Source organism: Belonocnema kinseyi, chromosome 7 (genome assembly GCF_010883055.1).
Source record: "Belonocnema kinseyi isolate 2016_QV_RU_SX_M_011 chromosome 7, B_treatae_v1, whole genome shotgun sequence".
Taxonomy (NCBI): domain Eukaryota; kingdom Metazoa; phylum Arthropoda; class Insecta; order Hymenoptera; family Cynipidae; genus Belonocnema; species Belonocnema kinseyi.
In genome coordinates this window covers 22,389,124-22,408,471 of record NC_046663.1, presented here as the reverse complement: position 1 = coordinate 22,408,471, position 19,348 = coordinate 22,389,124, and the positions used below count along the sequence as shown (strand labels likewise).

Genomic DNA, 19,348 nt, shown 5'->3' with positions numbered 1-19,348 from the left:
TTAAATTATTCGAATTATAAATGTAGCACCTGGTTTGCAATCGGAAATCCTGTGGTTCGATTTCCAGTGGAGCAAAGTGAGTAGATCTTTTATCAGAACATAATTTATGAACAAATTTTAAAGTGTTTTCTATCTAGTCAGAAATGACTTCAATTATTTTTCTATTATTGAAAGAGTTAACTTGATCTGTAGTGTTGATTCCTAAATTCACAAATTGTGACACAAATTTCACACATCAAATATCTACACTGATCGATTGTAACTGTCTTTTGATGATAAAACAGATTTCTTTAAATTCTTCGTAACCTTTTATTTAAACTCATCTGGGGTGAATGCGCCAGATATTTGTATATCACTTTCGAAATTATTTTAATCCAGACCTGTTATTTCAACCGCATTGCAAATCACTTTCATAGTCCGCTTTTTATGACCGAAAGTTATGCTTAGAAATTAGACAAATTTTATAGATAGGCGTTAAAATTTCTATTTGATTTCCAGGGTTGAAAATTTCTGATACATTAACGACTTCTATCGGCGTGGGAATAGATGGAAGTCTGACAGATTTGCGATACAGAGTGCGTATTGCTATACCGCAATAATCCGCGATGAGTTATATTTGATTAGTCTCATTAGGCTATCCGATTAATGACCCTCGCTATTATTTTGCAACGCTTTCGAATCCCTGGTTTCGCGCAAATGATACTTTCGATGCAGATGAAAAATCTCAAAATGACCCAATTCACTGAATATTCTTGTTTTAGTCTAAAGTAAATACAGTTAAATTATCATATAGAAGATGAAGTGTTCTTGTCCAGGTGAAAGGAATCTTTACTACTTTCAGATTTGATCAATCTTATCTTTTGTAAAATATTACTATAATATTAGTATGCAGTAAGGAATTTTTGAAAGATTTTTCTTCATTTCCTATATAGGTTTGTTATATTTTCATATCAAGCAATTGATGGTAAAAACCATTTATAAAGTAGCAGTTTCAATTTCAAACATAATCTAAACACATTACGGAAAATGAGAGAAACCTGGGGAAAGTAAATGTAACACTGAAAACGGTTGCGTTACTACGTAATGCTGTAATGTGTAATAATATGACGATAATAGCACATTGAGTTGCCAGAATATGGGCATGCAATCACATAACTAACCAAGGCTACGTATTTCCTCCTCCACATTACCGCACCTGGAACTTCGTTTTCGATAATTAAAAAAACAGGACGAAATAGGCTATTCTGCCATTTTCAATTCTAGGTTTAGAAAGTATCAGTAAATCAAGTTTCTTCATCACTCAATTATTTGAAATTCTCCCTTAATATTATAATTTGAAAAATATTATTTTCTAAACGTTCTGTATTTATAAGTGTATGTTACAAAATTCTAGGCTTTTTTGATGATCACATATATCAACCTGTTCGAGTGATAAGGTTCTATCTCGGAGAGACCAAATGAAATTGTTTTATTTGGTTTCCCTGAGATAGAGCAGCGAACTTGAAGATAATATTCAGAACTTTGACCAAAATTACTAGGTCTCAGAGCTACAAAGACAAATAACTTTTGATCATAATATGTTCATTCAGAAGATTTTTGATTTAGATTGGATCAGTATACTAATAATCTTGCACATCTTTTAATCAAATTCTTACCTTTTCAATAAAAATTCACAGCAGCTAAACAACAATTAACATCTGCTAATAATAAAAAAAAATTTCCCGCTTCGCGGGCACATTCTCATTGCGCTTTTCAAAATGCGCTCACTTTTTGAATTTTTATCAAAAATGGCTGGTTCCCGAACTCGTCCTTTCTTTTAGGACCTAAAAAAAATGTGCCAAAGATGAAGTTGATTCGTTCATTTTTTCGAGAGTTATCGTGTTTACAGGCGGACTATCAGACGGACGGCCAGATGGACAGACAGACAGACGCCATCGTGAAAACCTGATATTCGGATTCAGGGGGTCTCGAAACATGGAGATCCGTTGAAAAAGTGTGATGTCAAATTTCCAACAATTCTAATACTTTCTCAATCCTAAATGATGAGAATGTAATAAATAAAAAATCAGAAACCCATATTTATTTGTCTAACAATGAAAATAATAGCATAAAATTTTCCTAGACAAAAAACATAAAAAACAAACATAAAAACAAAAAACGCCAAAAATAGTACCATAAAAAAAGTTATCTTTAGTCTTCCAAATACATTCCTACACTGTTGGCAATTTCTGTAGGAATATTCAGAGACGTGTCACTAAAGCTTTATGCAGAAACCGTTTTTAAATTTTCCTAAACTGTAACAGAAATTTCAGCAACGGTCACTGCATAAAACTCGAGGAACATGGTTCAGAAAATTCGGTTATGGTTTAGGAATTCTCTTTTGCTGTAACTCAATATTGGAATAGGTGTAAAAATGTTTTCAGTTCATTTAGCTTCACTAGAATTAATTTTTTTTAAGACCAATGTATTCTGCAAATTTATATTAAAATTAATAAACTAAACAGTCTTTTCTCTATATGTATTACATACTTGGAGAAATTTACTTGCAAAATTTATACAAAGTTTTATTTTATTTTTTATACATAATATTCGTATATTTTGTCATAAAAAATTGAATTTCCAACCAGAACATATGAGTTTTCAGCAAAAAAATTAATTTTGAACAAAAAGTGAAACCTTAAATTAAAGAATTAAATTTTTAACTAAAATATGAATGTTGCATAAAAAAAACGATTTCCTAATAAAGTGGTTCAACCCACATTTTCAAAAAAAAAGTTGAATCCTCAAACAGAAAGAAGGTTAATTTTCAAGCAAACAATAGAATTTCTATGAATTTTTTAATCAAACATATAAATAAAAAAAATTATTTTCATCCGAAAAACATTTTATTTGTAATTTTCAACTTCAAAATACAAATTGAAACAAGAAGTAAATTTTCTGCAAATATTATACTTCAATTTTAAACCCAAAAAGATGAAGTGTCAACGATACAGTTGAATTTTTAATAAAAAAGGTTTACTTTTTAAAAAATATTGTTAAAGTTTTATACAAACAGTTGCATTTCTATCCAAGAAAGATGCCATTTCAACTAAAATAAATTAATTTTTAAATTAAAAAGACTAATTATAAAAAAAATCAGCATAAAAATATGAGTCTTAAATAAAAAAGTACATTTCTTTGAGAATAGTTGAATTTTCTACCGAAAAGATGCAATTTCTAGTAAAATAGACGAACTTTCAAAATAAAGACAAATTTTCAAAAAATAATTGAATTTTCAACCATAGAATATTTTAGTTCGGCTTGTTAGTATCAAAATATGAGTTATAAAAACTAATTCTCTTTTCTGCGAAATTATTTGAATTTTCAACCCAAAAAAAACAACAAATTTTGAACCCAAAAGTTGAAACTTTAACCCAAAAAAAACGACGTCTCAACCAAACAGTTAAATTTTTAATAAAAAGGTCAACTTTTTTGGAAAAAATGTTTAACTTGTATGCAGAAAATTGCATTTTTATCCAAGAAGGATGCTTTTATACTAAAATAGATGAATTGTTTAATCAAAAAAAGAAATTTACTATAAAAATAGTCGGGTTTTTACCGAAAAATTCGAATACTCAACAAAACGTTTGAATTTTTAACAAAAACAGTTACTTTAACCAAACTGTTATATTTTTATCGAATAAAGATGCAATTTCCAGTAAAATAGACGAATTTTTAAAAGAAAAAGAAAATTTTTCGAAAAAAAATTAAATTTTCAATCGTAAAGAATGTTAGTTTGGCTTTATGGCATCAAAATATGAGTTACAAAAACTAATTCCTTTTTCTGCGAAATTATTTGTATTTTCAACCTAAAAAGACAAATTTGGAACCCAAAAGTTGAATTTTTAACACAAAAAGACGAAGTTTCAACGAAACAGTTGAATTTTTAACAAAAATATTAACTTTTTGGAAAAATATTTGAATTTGAATGCAAAAAGTTGCATTTTTATCCAAGAAGGATGCCTTTTATAATAAAATAGATAAATTTTTTAATCTAAAAGGCAAATTATCAAAAAAATAGTTGAATTTTCATCCGCGCAAGATTTCAGTTTGACCCTTCAGAATAAAAATATGAGTTTAAAAAAAAGAAATTTTCTACAAAAATAGTTGGATTTTCTACCCAAAAATATGAATATTTAACAAAACGATTAAATCGTCAAAACCATAGCATTAGAAATTAAAAACGATTTTAGTTTGAATTTTTAGTTTCAAAGTATGAGTTTTAAAAACTCAGTCAATTTTCTACGAAATTAGTTGAATTTTCAACAAAAAAGGCAAATTTCCAACACAAAAATTTAATTTTAAACCAAAAGGCTGAATTTTCAACAAATTTGTTGAATTTCGAAACAAATTTATAACTATATGGGTAATATTATGGAGAACGTAAATGAAAAAAAATATAAATACAAGGCAAACAAATTACTAACAAGAATCTTATATCAGGACCAGGACCTTAAACTTGGAACTTTTTCAACCTAGAATATTTTATAAACGAAATGAAACAATTTTAGACTAAAATTGAAAAAATTCCAAATAATAATTAAAACAATTTTGAGTTAAAATTAAAAAAAATTTTAATTTATTTTACTTAAGAGTTTCAAGTTATAGAAATTCTCGGACTTGTACGCAATTTTTGTTCCTGAAATTCCTGACTTTTCCCTGCCCAATCGAATCTCTGTTACCATTCAGGAATTTAAGGGAACTATTTGTAATTTTCAGAAACCGCTCCTGAAGTTAAATAAAAATTTAGTAAATTTTCTATGAAAGTTTTGTATTTCGTTTTCAGCTAACTAATTTCGTAAATTTCAGTTACTTTAGGGTCTTGAATAAGTGGTAATTTTCCTAACATTTTTAACAGTATTAAAAGTGTTTTTTTGCTTTTAATATTTTAGGAACGTTTAGTTTTAAAGCATGAAATTCTAACAGATCGTGAGAACTAAGTTTAATCGGTACCTACCAGCTAGGAGAAGCGGGACTGTATATATGGTCAAGTAATATTTTTTACGAGTCCATTCGTTGACAGCGAGGTGTAGCATAGTCTTAATTATCTTTTCCTGACTCCACAGCATGCCACCGCTTCACGCTGAACGTTAAACTTGCACCGCTTTATTTTAAATGGCGTTGGATAATTGATCCATTAACGTTTAGAATTATAATACCGTAAAGTATAATTTCATAGTCTCATGGGCTTCATTTATCGACATTCCGTAAATAAACTCACACTTTAGACGGCTGAATATTTTGGATTAAAATTTGTTTGTCGTAAGAGGCCGTTCCTAAATTACGTAACGTATTTTAGGCCCTCTCTAAGACCCCCTCCCCCCCGATAACAAAATTTAACAAAATATTTCATCCCTCCCCCACTCCTTACTGTACGAAAATTTTATTTTTCAGAAATATTTTTCTAGTTATTGTTAGTTATTGATAGAATTAGGCAGGTTGTTCGAGAACCTCATCTTCAAAATTCCCCGATTTTTCGTTCACTAATTTTTGATTTTCAGATAGAAATTTAGAATTTTATAATTTCTTTATTGGGAAATATTTTTTATATTATAAAAGGTAGCTCTTTAGCAGAATACTTGGATTTTCAACAAAATAATTACATTTTGAACATAATAATTGAATTTTCAACCTCGAGGATGAATTCCCAACAAAAAAGTGTCATTGTTTATTTTCGAATAAAAAAGATGAAATTTATGCAGAAAAAAAAGTATTTTACAAAACAAAGTGACGAATTTTTAACAATTAAAGAGTTTTTACTCAAGAAAAATATAAAGTTTGATCTAATTTCTTAAATCTTCAACCCAAAACACAAATTTTCTGTATAACAATTGGATTTTCAAACAAAAAGTATGACTCTTCAACAAAACATTGATTTCCTACAAAACTGATGTATTTTCACCTGACAAAAAGGGCATTTCAAACCAAGAATATTATTTTTTCCCCAAGAAGGGAGAATTTTCAACTAAAAAAGATCAATTTTAAAAGCATTGAAAAGTTACATTTTCAGTTTAAAAATTAATTTTGAACCAAAAAAAGGCTTTTGCTCTGAACTCATAAATTCTCAAACAAAGAGATGAATTTTCAACTAAAAATATAAATATTCAACAACAAATGATTTATTAACAAAGTGATTCAACCAAACCTTCCATATAAAATAGTTGAATACTCAAAGAAGAATTTTCAAATCAAAAAGGTAAATTGTAAAAAAATAGTGGAATTCTTTGTTAAAAAAAATATGAATTAACTTTTCACGATCAGAATATGAATTTTTAAAGAAGATATAAATTTCTACAAAAAAAAGGTATTTTCAATCCAAAAAGACGAATTTAAAATTTGTTTAAATTACTCTTTAACTATGTAGTTGAATTATTTACCAAAATTTCTATTTTTATCGGAAAAAAGTAATTTCTTTTAAAACAAATTAATTTTAATTGAAATTTTTTTTTTAATAATTGAATTTATAACCAAAAATAATTTTCTGCAAATAATTAAATCTAAAAAACGAAAAAGTACTAAAACATATGAATTTCTAATAATAAATGTAAACTTTTTTTTAATTGATGTTGCATCCAGAAGTTTTAACAAAAATTAAATTTTTAAAGAACTAATTGAATTTTTTTTTAAAAAAGTAAATTTTTTAAACATTAAGTATGACTTTTTACAAAATAGATTAATTTTCAACAAAACAGTCGAATTTTCATCCAAGAAAAATGAAATTATTGTTCAAAAAATGTTTTTAATAAAAAAAAAACATTTTCAAACCAATGGTCAAATTTCCACCCAGAAAATATTTCTGTTCTCTTTTCAACACCAAAATATGAAATATAAACGAAAAGTAAATTTTCTCCCAAATAGTTAAATTTTTCACAAAATTGCAGAATTTTAAACCAAAAAGTATGAATATTCAACCAAATTGTGGAATTTTCAACCAAACAGTTGCATTTTCATCCAAGAAAGATGTGATTTCTGCCAAAGTAGGTGAATTTTAAAATAAAAAAGAGTTCAGTTTAACAAACAAAAAAAAACTTTAAAAAATAGTGTTTGATCCAAAGAAGATTTAATGTCACTTTTTAAATCTAAAATAAAAATTGTAAGCAATAAGTTGATTTTATGCTAAATAGTCGAATTTCTGACCAAAAGTATGACCTTTTAACAAGATTGATCAATTTTCAACCAAACAGTTACATTTTTGTACAAGAAAGATAAAACCTCTACTAAAACGGGTGAGTTTTTATATCGAGAAAATAAATTTTCATCAAAAAAGATAAAGTTGAATTCATCCCAAAAGATTTCAATTGACTTTTCAATACCAAAATTAAAAATAAAATATAAATTTTGGCAGATTTCGAACCAAAAAATTCGAAGGTTTTTAAGGATTTTAAAGAAGTTTTTTTTAATTTCTTAAGATTAAAAGAAATATAAGGAAAAATTTGAATCATTAAAAAAAATGTTTAGAAGTTCTGCAAACATTTTAAAAATAATTAAAAATTTTTAAGTAGTGTTAACAATATGTGAATGTTTCAGGATTTTGAAATAAAGTCTTTTATCATATTAGGGATTTTTAAACTATTCAAAATAAAAATAACTTTTAATTTAAGTTGTGTTCAGTTTATAAAAAAATGTAATCGTTCATTTTTAATATTTCTAGTCTAAAATTGCTTAAAATAATATAATTTTGAAAGTTTTTAAATGCATTGATTGATTCTTTAATTTAGAGCATTGAAAATTATAACTTCGATTTATATTTTTGGAAACGATAGCATTTAATTAAAAAATTTTCAGTTTAAGAGTATTGAAAAGCTTCTATTTTACACTTGTAAATTACTAAGAATTTGAATACAACATTTTTGAATGAAAAAACGGTTAAACTTCAGTTATAAAATTTTTAAATTCAAGATTTCCACTTTGAGTGCTTTAATTTGCAGCTCAGTTATTATTACTTCAAATGGAAAATTTTTCGCATTAGAGTGTAATTGTTTAAATTTCAATAATGTGTAGAATTTCTTAAAATAAAATCAAGAATCGAACAACCAAATTTGGACAAATAGCACAAAATGTTCCTACTGCAACCTGAAAAACGCAAAAAAATTTCTAAAAAAGAAAATAAAAAAATTATTTTACCAGATAAAAATAAAGAAGACGAAAGGAAAATGAGAAGGTAACCAACCAAAGCTCCTTCCTTTTCTTTTGTATTTCTTTTGTCTTTTTTATTTTTACTACCACAATAAAAAACATTTGTAAACCATTTTTTTATCTTAAATTATGTTTACGCATGTTTTTTTTATTCTGGTTTGATAATAGTAAAAAAAAGAAGGCGAAATAAATACAGAAGAGAAGAAAGGGGATTTGGTTGGTCTCCCCCCTCATTTTTCTCTTTTTCTTTTTAGAAAATTTTTTGCTTTTTTCAGGTTGCAGTAGGAACATTTTGTGGTGATTGTCCAAATTTGGTCGTTAGATTCTTGGTTGTATTATCAGGTATTCTGCAAATTTACTTGATTATAGGACGTTAAATAGGACTTAAAATTTGTTTTTATTCTCATTTAAAGTTTATTTTTTATTTATTTTTTTAATTTCATTGACGGTAAAAAGTATTTGCGAACCGGGAAAACCCTGGGAAATGACCGGGAATTTTTGTCTTTGATTAAAACGGCCACCCTGAAGAAGTAAGGTAGAAGGAAGGTTTTCAAGAGCTTCGAGTTCACACGCAGTAACTTGTGGGGATTTTGCAGTGAATCTCGTTAATAATCAAAGACGAGTTGTACTATTCATCCGTGATTTCTTTGCGGTGTTGGTCGTTCATTACTCAGCAATACGTGCGAATCCCATGTAGCGAAAAAGCAACATGCTGTTGGATAGTGTGGTCTTTTAATGGAAGACCACTGTAGCGATGACCCCTGGCTGTCTCACGTTTAAGATCTTGCATTTATGCACCATTCGAGCAAAATCAAAAGCACCTGCGTCACTATCATCAACGTTATCATTATCACTATATAGCACACATGCGCTTACTTCAATAATTATCTGTAAACGTTCTAAATAACAAGCATCAACATGACATTTATGAGCTTTAATTGTCCACACACAAAAAAGATTTTCTCTCTACAGGAAGCTCTTTCCTGACAGTTTTTATAATTAGACAGAAAAAAAGGTTATCTGGCTATCAATGTCTTCAAATTATATTTCACTCATTCATGAAAAGCTACATTTTAAAACAACTTTTTTTATTATACTGTTATATATATATTTTTAAGTTTATTGTATTTTTATTATACTCAAATGATGTTGGATTAATTTTTAACAAGAAAAAGTGAAACTCTTCTATAGCGCCGATTTTGGGGCTAACGGTGGGGGCGAACTAACTCATTATAGCCCGCTCCGCTTTTGTTTGTTCACGCTTGAGTGCTCGCCTGAGTGAAAACAGCAGACTCCGCGCACCCCGCGCAGCTCCTGTTACACCTACCTGCGGCACGGCGTTAATTCTGGGAAAGGCTATAGAAGGGAGGCCTATTTAAGGGTTTCACTGTATATTTATTTTTTACCAAATGTTTGAATTTTCAACCACAAAAATGAATTACCTTCCAAGAAAATTAATTTTCTACAGAAATAGACGAACTTTCGACAAAAGACATTGAGTTTTAAAGAACTAGTTGAAGTTTCAACTAAAAATTATGCATTTTCAACCAAATTATTGAATTTTATACTAAAAAAGATGTGTTATCTAACACACATTGAATTGTTCACTTTTCAGTTACAACAATTAATTTGCAACAAAATAGTTAAACTTTCAACCAAAGAGAGGAATTTTCAAATATAAATAGATAACTTTTTAACAAAAAAAAACCGATATTTTTGAACAAAATTTATTTATTTATAACAAAGAAAATTAGGTTTAAACCCAACTTTTGAATTCTAAACCAAACACATGAATTTTTAATAAGAAAAATTATTTCCTACCTGAAACCAATTTTGAACCAAATAATTGAAGTTTCAACTAAAAAAGAATTTTTAATCAAAGCTGGAACAATTATAGTTTCAATAGTTAAAATTAATTTCTTCTAAAAGGAACAATATTTAAAAAAATTTAATTTTAATCGGGATGTTTAATTTTTTATAAAAAACTCGAATTTTTAACAAAACATGACTTATCAACAAAAAAAGGTTCATTTCTATACACCTAATAATTTAATTTTCAACCTAAAAAATTAATTTTTCACTAATTAGATTAATTTCCTACCGAAAAAGATAAATCCTTGAACGAATGCATGAATTTTTAACTATACAAAATTAAATTTTTAACTAAATAATTGCATCTTGAAATAAAGATGATAAATTTTCTACCAAAAATCAAATAATTATATTTTCGATTTAAAAATTAAATTTTTTACTAAAAAAAAATTCGACAAATTAGTTAAATTTTGAACTAATGCAATTAATCTTCGACTGATATAGTTAATTCTTCAGGTAGAAAATAAAATTTTAACCAAATAGAATCTTTGACAAAAAAGGACAGTTTTCAACGAAATACACGAAATTTTAATAAAATAGTAAGTTGAAATTTTAACTAAAAAGAAATCCCATTAAATAAGAATACCTAGATTTTCAGTTTAAAAAATTAATAATTTTGAAGATAGAATTTTAATGATCTAACAGAAACAATGGAATTTGAACAAAATGTATGGATTTTTAAGCAGAAGGAAGATAAATTTTCATTATAAACGAAATAATTAAATTCACAGTTAAAAAATTAATTTTTAAACAAACAAGAAACGAACTTCAAACAAAATAGGTCAGTTTTCAACCAAATTATTTTTAACTAAAATCAACAATCTTTTATCAGAGGAATGAATTTTGAAGAAATTAATTCAACTTTCAACCAATAAATTGACTGTTCCTTAACCCAATGCATGTTTACAAAAATAGAATTTCCAATTCAAAAAGACAAATTTTTCGTAAGAACAGTTTAACTGCTAATCAAAAAATGACTTTTTAACAAAATTTTTGAGTTCGCTATAAATTTAGATTAATTTTTCACTAAATAGTTGAATCTTCAATGAAAAACTTAAATTTTCGACTAAAAAAGATTAATTTTGCACAAAAAATGGTTTAGTAAAATTTTCAGATAAAATGAACTTTTAGCAACAAAAAACAATTTTCAGTCAAATAATTACATATTCCACCAAACCATTTTCAACTAAAATCAATAATATTTAATCAGAAAAATGAATTTGTAACGTATTAGTTCACATTTTTACCAAAATAATTTAGACATTAATTTTCAACAAAAAACCCTCGTCTTGATTAATTTTTACAATAAAATATTATTATTGATGAGTAATTTTTGTATGCATAGAGAAATTAATGCCATTCCTGGTTAGAAAATATAAAGAATACTTATTACTCCACCAAGCGAATTAAGAAATTTGTGGATTTTTTTCTTTTGGGACATTTTGTTAAATTTCTGCAAATTTGTGTAATGCAAAAACAAAAGGCAATTCAAATTTATCAATTTTTTCACGAATACTATAAAGTGTTCATTTATTATTAGAAAGGAATATTACAGAAGAAAGCACATAAGCAAGATTCTTTTTATAGTAAAAATTGAATTGAAATCTAGGCAAAAAGGGATATATTTTTTAATAACTATCTTTTTTTTAGGAGGAGAGCGAGCTCTCGAGCAAGCGGTGGGCCAGTGCGCCCCGCCGCTCGGACAGCCCCTATGTTCTGGGGGCTCCCACATCTAGAGAGGTGAGTTTATTATCGATAATGCATATGTATATTTTTTATTATATTTATAACAGTTTTTTTTGCAATGTTGGTAGTCATACCTTACTTACTTCGAGAACATTTTACAGCTGAAGTGGTTTGTGACCGTGTTAAGTTTCTAGAATGTTCTCGATGACATCAAATCATGTTACGTGGTGTTGAGAAACACATTTTGCGTAAACAACTTCAAGGTTACTTATTATCTCAATTGAACATTTCGCTTGAATATTTTCAAGGTTAAATTTTGACTCGTCCTTGTATTTTCTACTGCGTCATGTAGTTGATAGAAAGTAAGGATGATTTATAATTTCCTTATTGGTGATACATTTAATTAAACATTCTTTTAATTATTTAATATGAAAATAACTAATGGAAAACATGTTCCAAAGCCTAGAACCTACTAGAAATGTAAAACAAATAGTAAGACATATTATCAGATATAAAAAAATCTACCTTACCGGCATGGAGAACATTCTACAGCTAAAGTGGTTCGTGTCCAAACTAAGTTTCTAGAATATTTTTTTATCACGTCATTAAATTGTACTGCACAATTGTGAGAAGCGAATTTTGCTTAAGCAACTTTCCCTGCTTGCCTACTGTTGGTATTTTTTCAAATTTTCAAATCTTTCAAAATTAGAGCAAAATAATTTTCTTCCGTTAATGGGTTAAAAGATAGCTAGATTTGATTCGAATAAACTTTCTATTATTATCTTCATAATGTGACATGAAATTTGCTACCATTTTGCAGAGACGAAGGTTGGAACGATTAGGATTGCAATTATGTCTGTGTTAATGATAAAGAGAAATGTTAAAACAACAGTTAGGCGCGATCTGAAGGTTAAAGCATAGGATACATTCGTTTTTATCGTCTTCTATTCTTCTTCTTTGCGGTTTCTGTGAAGGTTAACACATAATCGCGCAATTATATTCTCATTTGTAGACGTTCTGGTCTCTTTTTCCAGCCACGATCTTTCTAAATGCTATTTGAACTGAGCTTCAATATTATTTTACATCCTGGGAACTCATTTTAAAATAGTTCAGTCACTCTCTCTCTCTCTCTCTCTCTCTCTCTCTAGGATATTTACCAACCAAGTAGATAAAAACACACAGAAAATAATTTTTGAAATTGCCAAAAACTAGGGAAAAACCAGGAAATTACTTGGAATTTAATTCCAAGAGCTAAATTTTTTTTATAGGAACGTTATTTAAGAACTTTATCTTTTAATTTCTAACCAAAGGGAAAGTTAGAAACGGGATTTTTTTCTATGTGCGCTACGAAAAATTTTACCAAATCATCGTTCAAATTTTATAAATTGTTTAGTCTCAATTTAAATGCCATATGTTGATAAAAAATGGAGTGCGAAAGTATTTAAAAAAGGAATGAGGATAGAGAAGGTGGAATAGAGTAGTAAGATTCAGATTGGGAAAGGAGGTAAAGGAAGGGATATTAGGAAAAGAAACAGAACAGAGTTCAGAATGTTTGAATGGGAAAAGGAAAAATTGGTTAAGAGAATGTGGTTGATATTTTAGAGGAGGATCGATTAGGTGTGGAGTTGATCAAAAATTGAAAGAGGATAGAGAAGCAAGCGTTTCTACCTCAACTTTTTTAGAGATCCTCTAGGTCGAGTTGAAGAACATTTAACTAATTAACTTGGTTTTAGAGAAAAAACTTGTTTCACGAAAGAAGACGAATTTTTAACAAAATATCTGAATTTTCAACTAAAATTGGTAACTTTCAAACCAAAAATCGAATAGTTAAATCTTCAGTCAAAAGAATTAATATTGTTAACCGAAAATTTGTTTTAAAACGAATTAGATAAATTTTTAAGCAGAAAACTGAACTTTAAATTAAAATGATCAATGTTTAATGAAAAATTACTTTTAACCAAATAGGAGAATTTTTAGCCAAGAACATTTATTTCCAGAAAAGATGATTTTAAAATAAAATACATGAATTTTTAACTAAAAAAGATAAGTTTTCGACCAAAAATTAAATTTTCAGTTAAGAAAATTAATTTTTCACCAAAAATATTAATTATCAACGAAAATTATGAATTTTTCCCGACAAAAAATCAATTTTTTACCATAAAGATGAATTTCCAACCAAGAAGATTTATTTCTACTAAAAAGACAAATTTTCAACCAAATAAATAAATTTTTAGTTGCAGAATTAAAATTGTAACAAAAATTATTGTTATTCACAAAAAAAAATAAATAAAAAAATTAATTAAAAAAAATTGATTTTTTAATTGAAAAGTTGAATTTATAACCAAAAAGATAAATTTTCTCCTAAAGAAAGACAATTTTTTAACTAAAAAAGATGAATTTTCAAACACAAACATTAATTTTCTACATAATACATGAATTTCTAACGAAATAGTTGAATTTCCATATAAAAAATTATTACTTTCCACCGAAATTTCAGTATGCTAATTTGTAGTTATGGAAATTAGTTTCAAACAAGAAACGGAAAGTTTTCAAGAAAATAGTTTTGTTTTTAACAAACAAAATTTTATCCAAAAAATGATTTTTCCACGAAATAGTTGAATTTTTAACCAGAGAAACACATTTTTAATAAAGATTATTCATATTTTACCAAAAAGACGCATTTTCAACTAAATGTTGTACATGAATTTCCAACAAAAGAGTTCAATTTTCAAAATGTAACTTTTAAATCAAACACGAAATATATAATCAACAAAATAAATAAATTTTCAACCAAAGAAATACATTTTTAACAAAAATGATGAATCTTTCACTCAAGAGAATAAATGTTCAATCACGAACGTTAATATTTTTACCAATAAATTAACTTTCGAAAAATAAATCAATTTTTAACCAAATAGTTGATATTTTCAATGATAATAGATTACTTTTTAACCAAATATCGAATAATTAAATTGACATTTAAAAAATAATTTTCAATCAAACAAAGGACGAGTTTTCCAAAAAATATTCTAACTAAAAAGACTTCTTTTCCTGCTAAAAAACACAGTTTTTAAGAAAATACATGAATTTTCAGGTAAAAAAGATAAATTTTGGACTAAAAAGAGAACCGTTAAATTTTTTATTAAAAAAATTAATTTTCAACCCAAAAAACGAATATTAAAAAAAATTTTTTTTTTAAATTCAAGCAAAGATAGGAATTATATATCAAAAAGATGAATCTTCTCTCAAAAAAGATAAACTTTCATGAAATACCTGCATTTTCAACTAAAAAAGTATCTTTTAAACACAAAATGGAATAGTCTATTTTTTCTATGTATTTCTATTTTCATAATATTACATACAGTTTCGACATGTGTATATTTCATGTTATATTCTTCCACATTTTATTATTCAAAACTGTAAGTTTTCTTGTAAAATTTTGCTCGAAAATCGCGCGCTTTTCTTCATTTCTTGTTCCGGTTTAATCGTCGCCAATCAAAACAGTGGGACGTTGTGACACAACTCTAACTCGACGATCAATAAACTTTTTAGAGTCAGGTTGAGGTAGAAAAGAAGTTGAAGCAAAAGGAACCGAGAGCTGGTTATAAGCCTGGGGACTTTAAACCCTTAAAGGGCACACTTCCGTAAAATTGCATAAATAGCATTCTGGGTATTATGTACCCAAGGATATTCAAACGTGTGATGTGCCGACGGTATTAGATGGTTTTTTACAAGAAAATAAATTAATGTTGTTAAATATATCTAGTTTAAGTAGGAAAAGGTTTTATAACAGGTTTTGAAATTTAAAGTAGTTAAAAAAATCCTTTTTGAACAAAAATTTATAAAAATCCTTTAAAATTTAGGATATTTAAATAGGAAAACAATCCAATGTAAAATCCCTTTTTTAGCGTCCAATAATCAAATTGATAAAAATAATTCCTGAAAATAAAATTAAGAATCTAACGACCAAATTTGGACAACCACCACAAAAATTTTCCCATTGGAATCTGAAAAAGGGAACATTTCTCTCCCCTCCTTTCTCTCTAAAAAAGAAAACAAGAAAAGAAAATTATTCATCCTTACTTTGGATGAAAATAAAAAGGAGGAAAGAAAAATGAGAAGGCAACCAACCAAATCCCCTTCCTTCTCTTTTTTTTCTTTTTTTTCTTTCTTTCGTCATCTTTATTCCCACCATTATTTCGGCACTCATACTCATACAGCACCCTTATCAAGGCAAAAAAATATATAATATAAAATAAAAATAAAACAACAATAAAATAAAAATAAAATCAACTGAAAAATATAAATAAATAAAATCAAAATAAAATCAAAATAAAATTTGCTGCTAGTAGGATATTCTTACTTAAAATTTTACTCAAATACTTCCGAGATACGGCGCTACAAAAATAAAATTAGTCTTACAGTGTTCATTCAAAAGGAGCTATTTATTCTAAAAAATAAAAGCTTCAATTCATTGAAAAATGAAACACCGTACTTTGCGTGATTAAACGATTTTATTGATCTTAAACTGCGTATAAAAATGACAAAAATCAAAATTATGTGAAAATGAGATAGAAAAATAGATTTTCATGTCATTTGATAATCTGGCGCCATATGTTCCATTTCCTTGAATTTGATACGTTTTGTTAAAGCGCAAATAAGTCGCTGGGTGTTTTAGACCCAGTATGCCTTTAAGAGTTAAGTAATGGTTATGTGATAGTATAAGTAGATTGAGATGCAGGCAACATTTCACCTTGATAACCCCGGAAATGATTTGTAATTTAAAGTTGCTCTATTAGTCGCCGCCCTGAAATAATTCAGAATTGCAGTCGTTATTAAAAAGGCAATAGGATGGCTGAAAATTATAGATTTAACCTTGATCTTTATAGAGGGTCGCGGCATCGACTAGTGCCGGACTCTCTGTACAATTTATTCGAAATAGTATGGCATAGCGCCACCCACAGGGTTAGGCGATCTATGATGGGTGTGACTGTAGTTGGTATTCGCCATGCATGCAGTAACGCGAAGAATACGAGGACGGCGACTCGCTAAAGGCAACATCCCTCCTCTCGATTCACGATTCTCCTTACTATAAAGTATAAACCAGTGGCTTGCAAACGTATTTCTGAGCGTGGGCGAATTTCTCTCCACATTATGCCCCAAGCGCATGGCACTGAGGATGAAACACTTTTCATCAGGAGGATTTCACCTTTGCTTCGCACTCCAGCGCAATCTCTTATTAAAATTTAATTCTCTTCATGCACTCACCCCTTGACTTTTTGAATTCTTTTAAATTTGAAGAATATTTTCAATTGGAAAATAAGGAAGTTGTATCAGCGGCTGTAATATAGGGTTAATTATTGACTATAGGGGGGGTATTTTTGGTAGTATAGCAAGAGACAGAATCGAATTTTCTGAAAAACATCCAGCCTCACTTCCTGCTTTGGGAATCGAACCCGCGCCAGCCTGGTTAAGAAGGCAGTGTTGGAACATAATGCAATGCAGATAAAAGACCACACAGACCGGATAATCACTATTCATTTTAGGTCTATAACTATTTTTGAATTATCTTGCATTTATTGAAATATTTCAGGTCATTTATAAAGGTTCCGAATTTTTTTTTATTGATTTCAATAATTTTAAGGAATTTTTAAGACTTTAGGGTATTTTAAGAAATTCTAAGTCACTTTCAGGAGCTTTAATTTTAATTATTTCAGGGAATTTTAATAGATTCCAAGGAATTTTTTTTTAATTTCATTATACTGAAACCCTTCAATAGCCCTCCCTTCTATAGCCCTTCCGAGAATGATGCTAAAATGAGTTAGTTCCCACCCACCGACAGCCCCAAAATTGGCGCTATAAAAGAGTTTCACTGTGATTTGAAGTGATTTTAAAGCTTTCGATATATTTTAGAGTAAAGAATTTTCTCGAAATTCTGAAGGGTATCAGGTTTTGTAGAGTTTTAAGGATTTTAAGAGATTTGAAATTGACCCTGAATTCTTTAGAATTCTCTTCAATTTTACGAATTCATTGGAAGTTTTTTAATTCACTTAAATTTTTTATAAATTTTATCTTTTTTTTACATAATTTAATGGATTTTTTCGATCTTTAAAAGTATTAATTTAATTGATCCTGGGGCTCAATTGATAAAATGATTAAAGGATTTGAAAAATTTTAGTGTCTTTTTTCAATTTTCTTGGCATTTTCAAGAGCTTTAAAAAATTGCAGAGAAGTGTAAAGGATTTTAAATAATTTTGATTGTTTCAAAATATTGCAAAATTTTCTTTTATTGATATTTCAGTAATTTAATGGGACATGAGGAAATTTCGTAGGTTTACGAAGATTTGAAGATATTTTCAAATATTTTGTAGAATTCATTTGTAATTCGCCCTGAATTCTTATTAATTCATCCTAAATCCTTTAAACATACTTTAAATTCTAAATTCCTTCAATTCTACCCAATTAAATGAATTTTTTCACGTTTTAATTGTTTTCAATTCACTCGATTGCTTTTTAAATTCATGTTCATTTTTTATGGATTTCATCTTATTCTTCTCATTTCTCTTACATTTCTCTAAATTCACTTAGAATTGATTGTCGTCAATCAAATTTTTTTCGATTGTTAAAATGGTTCCAATTTATTTGAATTCCTTTGAATTTATCTTGAATTGTTCTGTAATCATTAGTCACTTCTTGTGTTAGAAATTAGTAGGATTTCAAAGACTTGAAAGGATTTGAAATTTTTCTTGGAGTTCAACTTTAATTCTTTTAAATTATTTGGAATTCTCTTTAATTTTTTTAATTTACTTGAATCCTTCTAAATTCACTCAATTCTGATTCAGTGATTTTTTTTAATTTTTAAAAGTTTTTATTTAATTGACCGTGAAGTCTGTGAAACAATTGCAGTTTTCTCCAAGCAGGATACAATTTCTAGTCAAAAAGATAAGTTTTTTAATTAAAATGACAAATTTTCAGCAACAAAAAGCACAGAAATTTTCAACCATAAAAGATCTCAGTTGAATTTTCAACACTCAGATATGGCTTTGAAAAAGGTCAATTTTGAACGACGATATTTGAATTGTCAACTTTGATTTTGAATTTTTAAATAAAAAATAAAAGTTATAACCAAAAAGATAAGTTTCAAAAGGAAGCAACTCCAAAAAAGTAACAGAAATATAAATACAAGGCAAATAATTTCCCAATGAAAATAATATATTAGTTGATATTCAACTACCAGAATGTTGAACTTGAACAATTTTTCACCAGAATCTTCTATAAAAGGAATAAAGCAATTTCATATTTCTTTCTCTTAACAGGTACTAAAAATTATAGAAATAGAGAAAACTATAGAAAACATTTATGCCTAAATCTTTTAATTTTAAAGGTTACACCATGAATAATTTTAATTTAATTATTGTGAATTTTCTTTTGTTGAGGCTCCTTGGGCTTTAACGAACAAATTTGTTTTGTGTCTATTATTTTAAATAGTACATTCGATTTTTAGAACTAATTTAGACTCAAAATTTTATTTTCGAACATTTTATAGCATGGTGTGTTTTCTCATTTTATTTTGTTTGTTTTCAATATTATTTTTTACCATTTAAACAAAATAATA

At 27.5% G+C, this 19,348-nt stretch overlaps 1 protein-coding gene across 2 annotated transcripts in view; it reads left to right on the top strand.

Moving 5' to 3' along the window:
• Nucleotides 1-19,348, top strand: part of LOC117176937 (Krueppel-like factor 3) — a 766,707-nt gene that overhangs the window by 200,787 nt on the left and 546,572 nt on the right. For both annotated transcript variants that reach the window (XM_033367339.1, XM_033367338.1), the window contains exon 3: nt 11,698-11,787. In XM_033367339.1, coding sequence (XP_033223230.1) covers nt 11,698-11,787 — 90 coding nt within the window. The remainder of the gene's footprint in view (nt 1-11,697; nt 11,788-19,348) is intronic.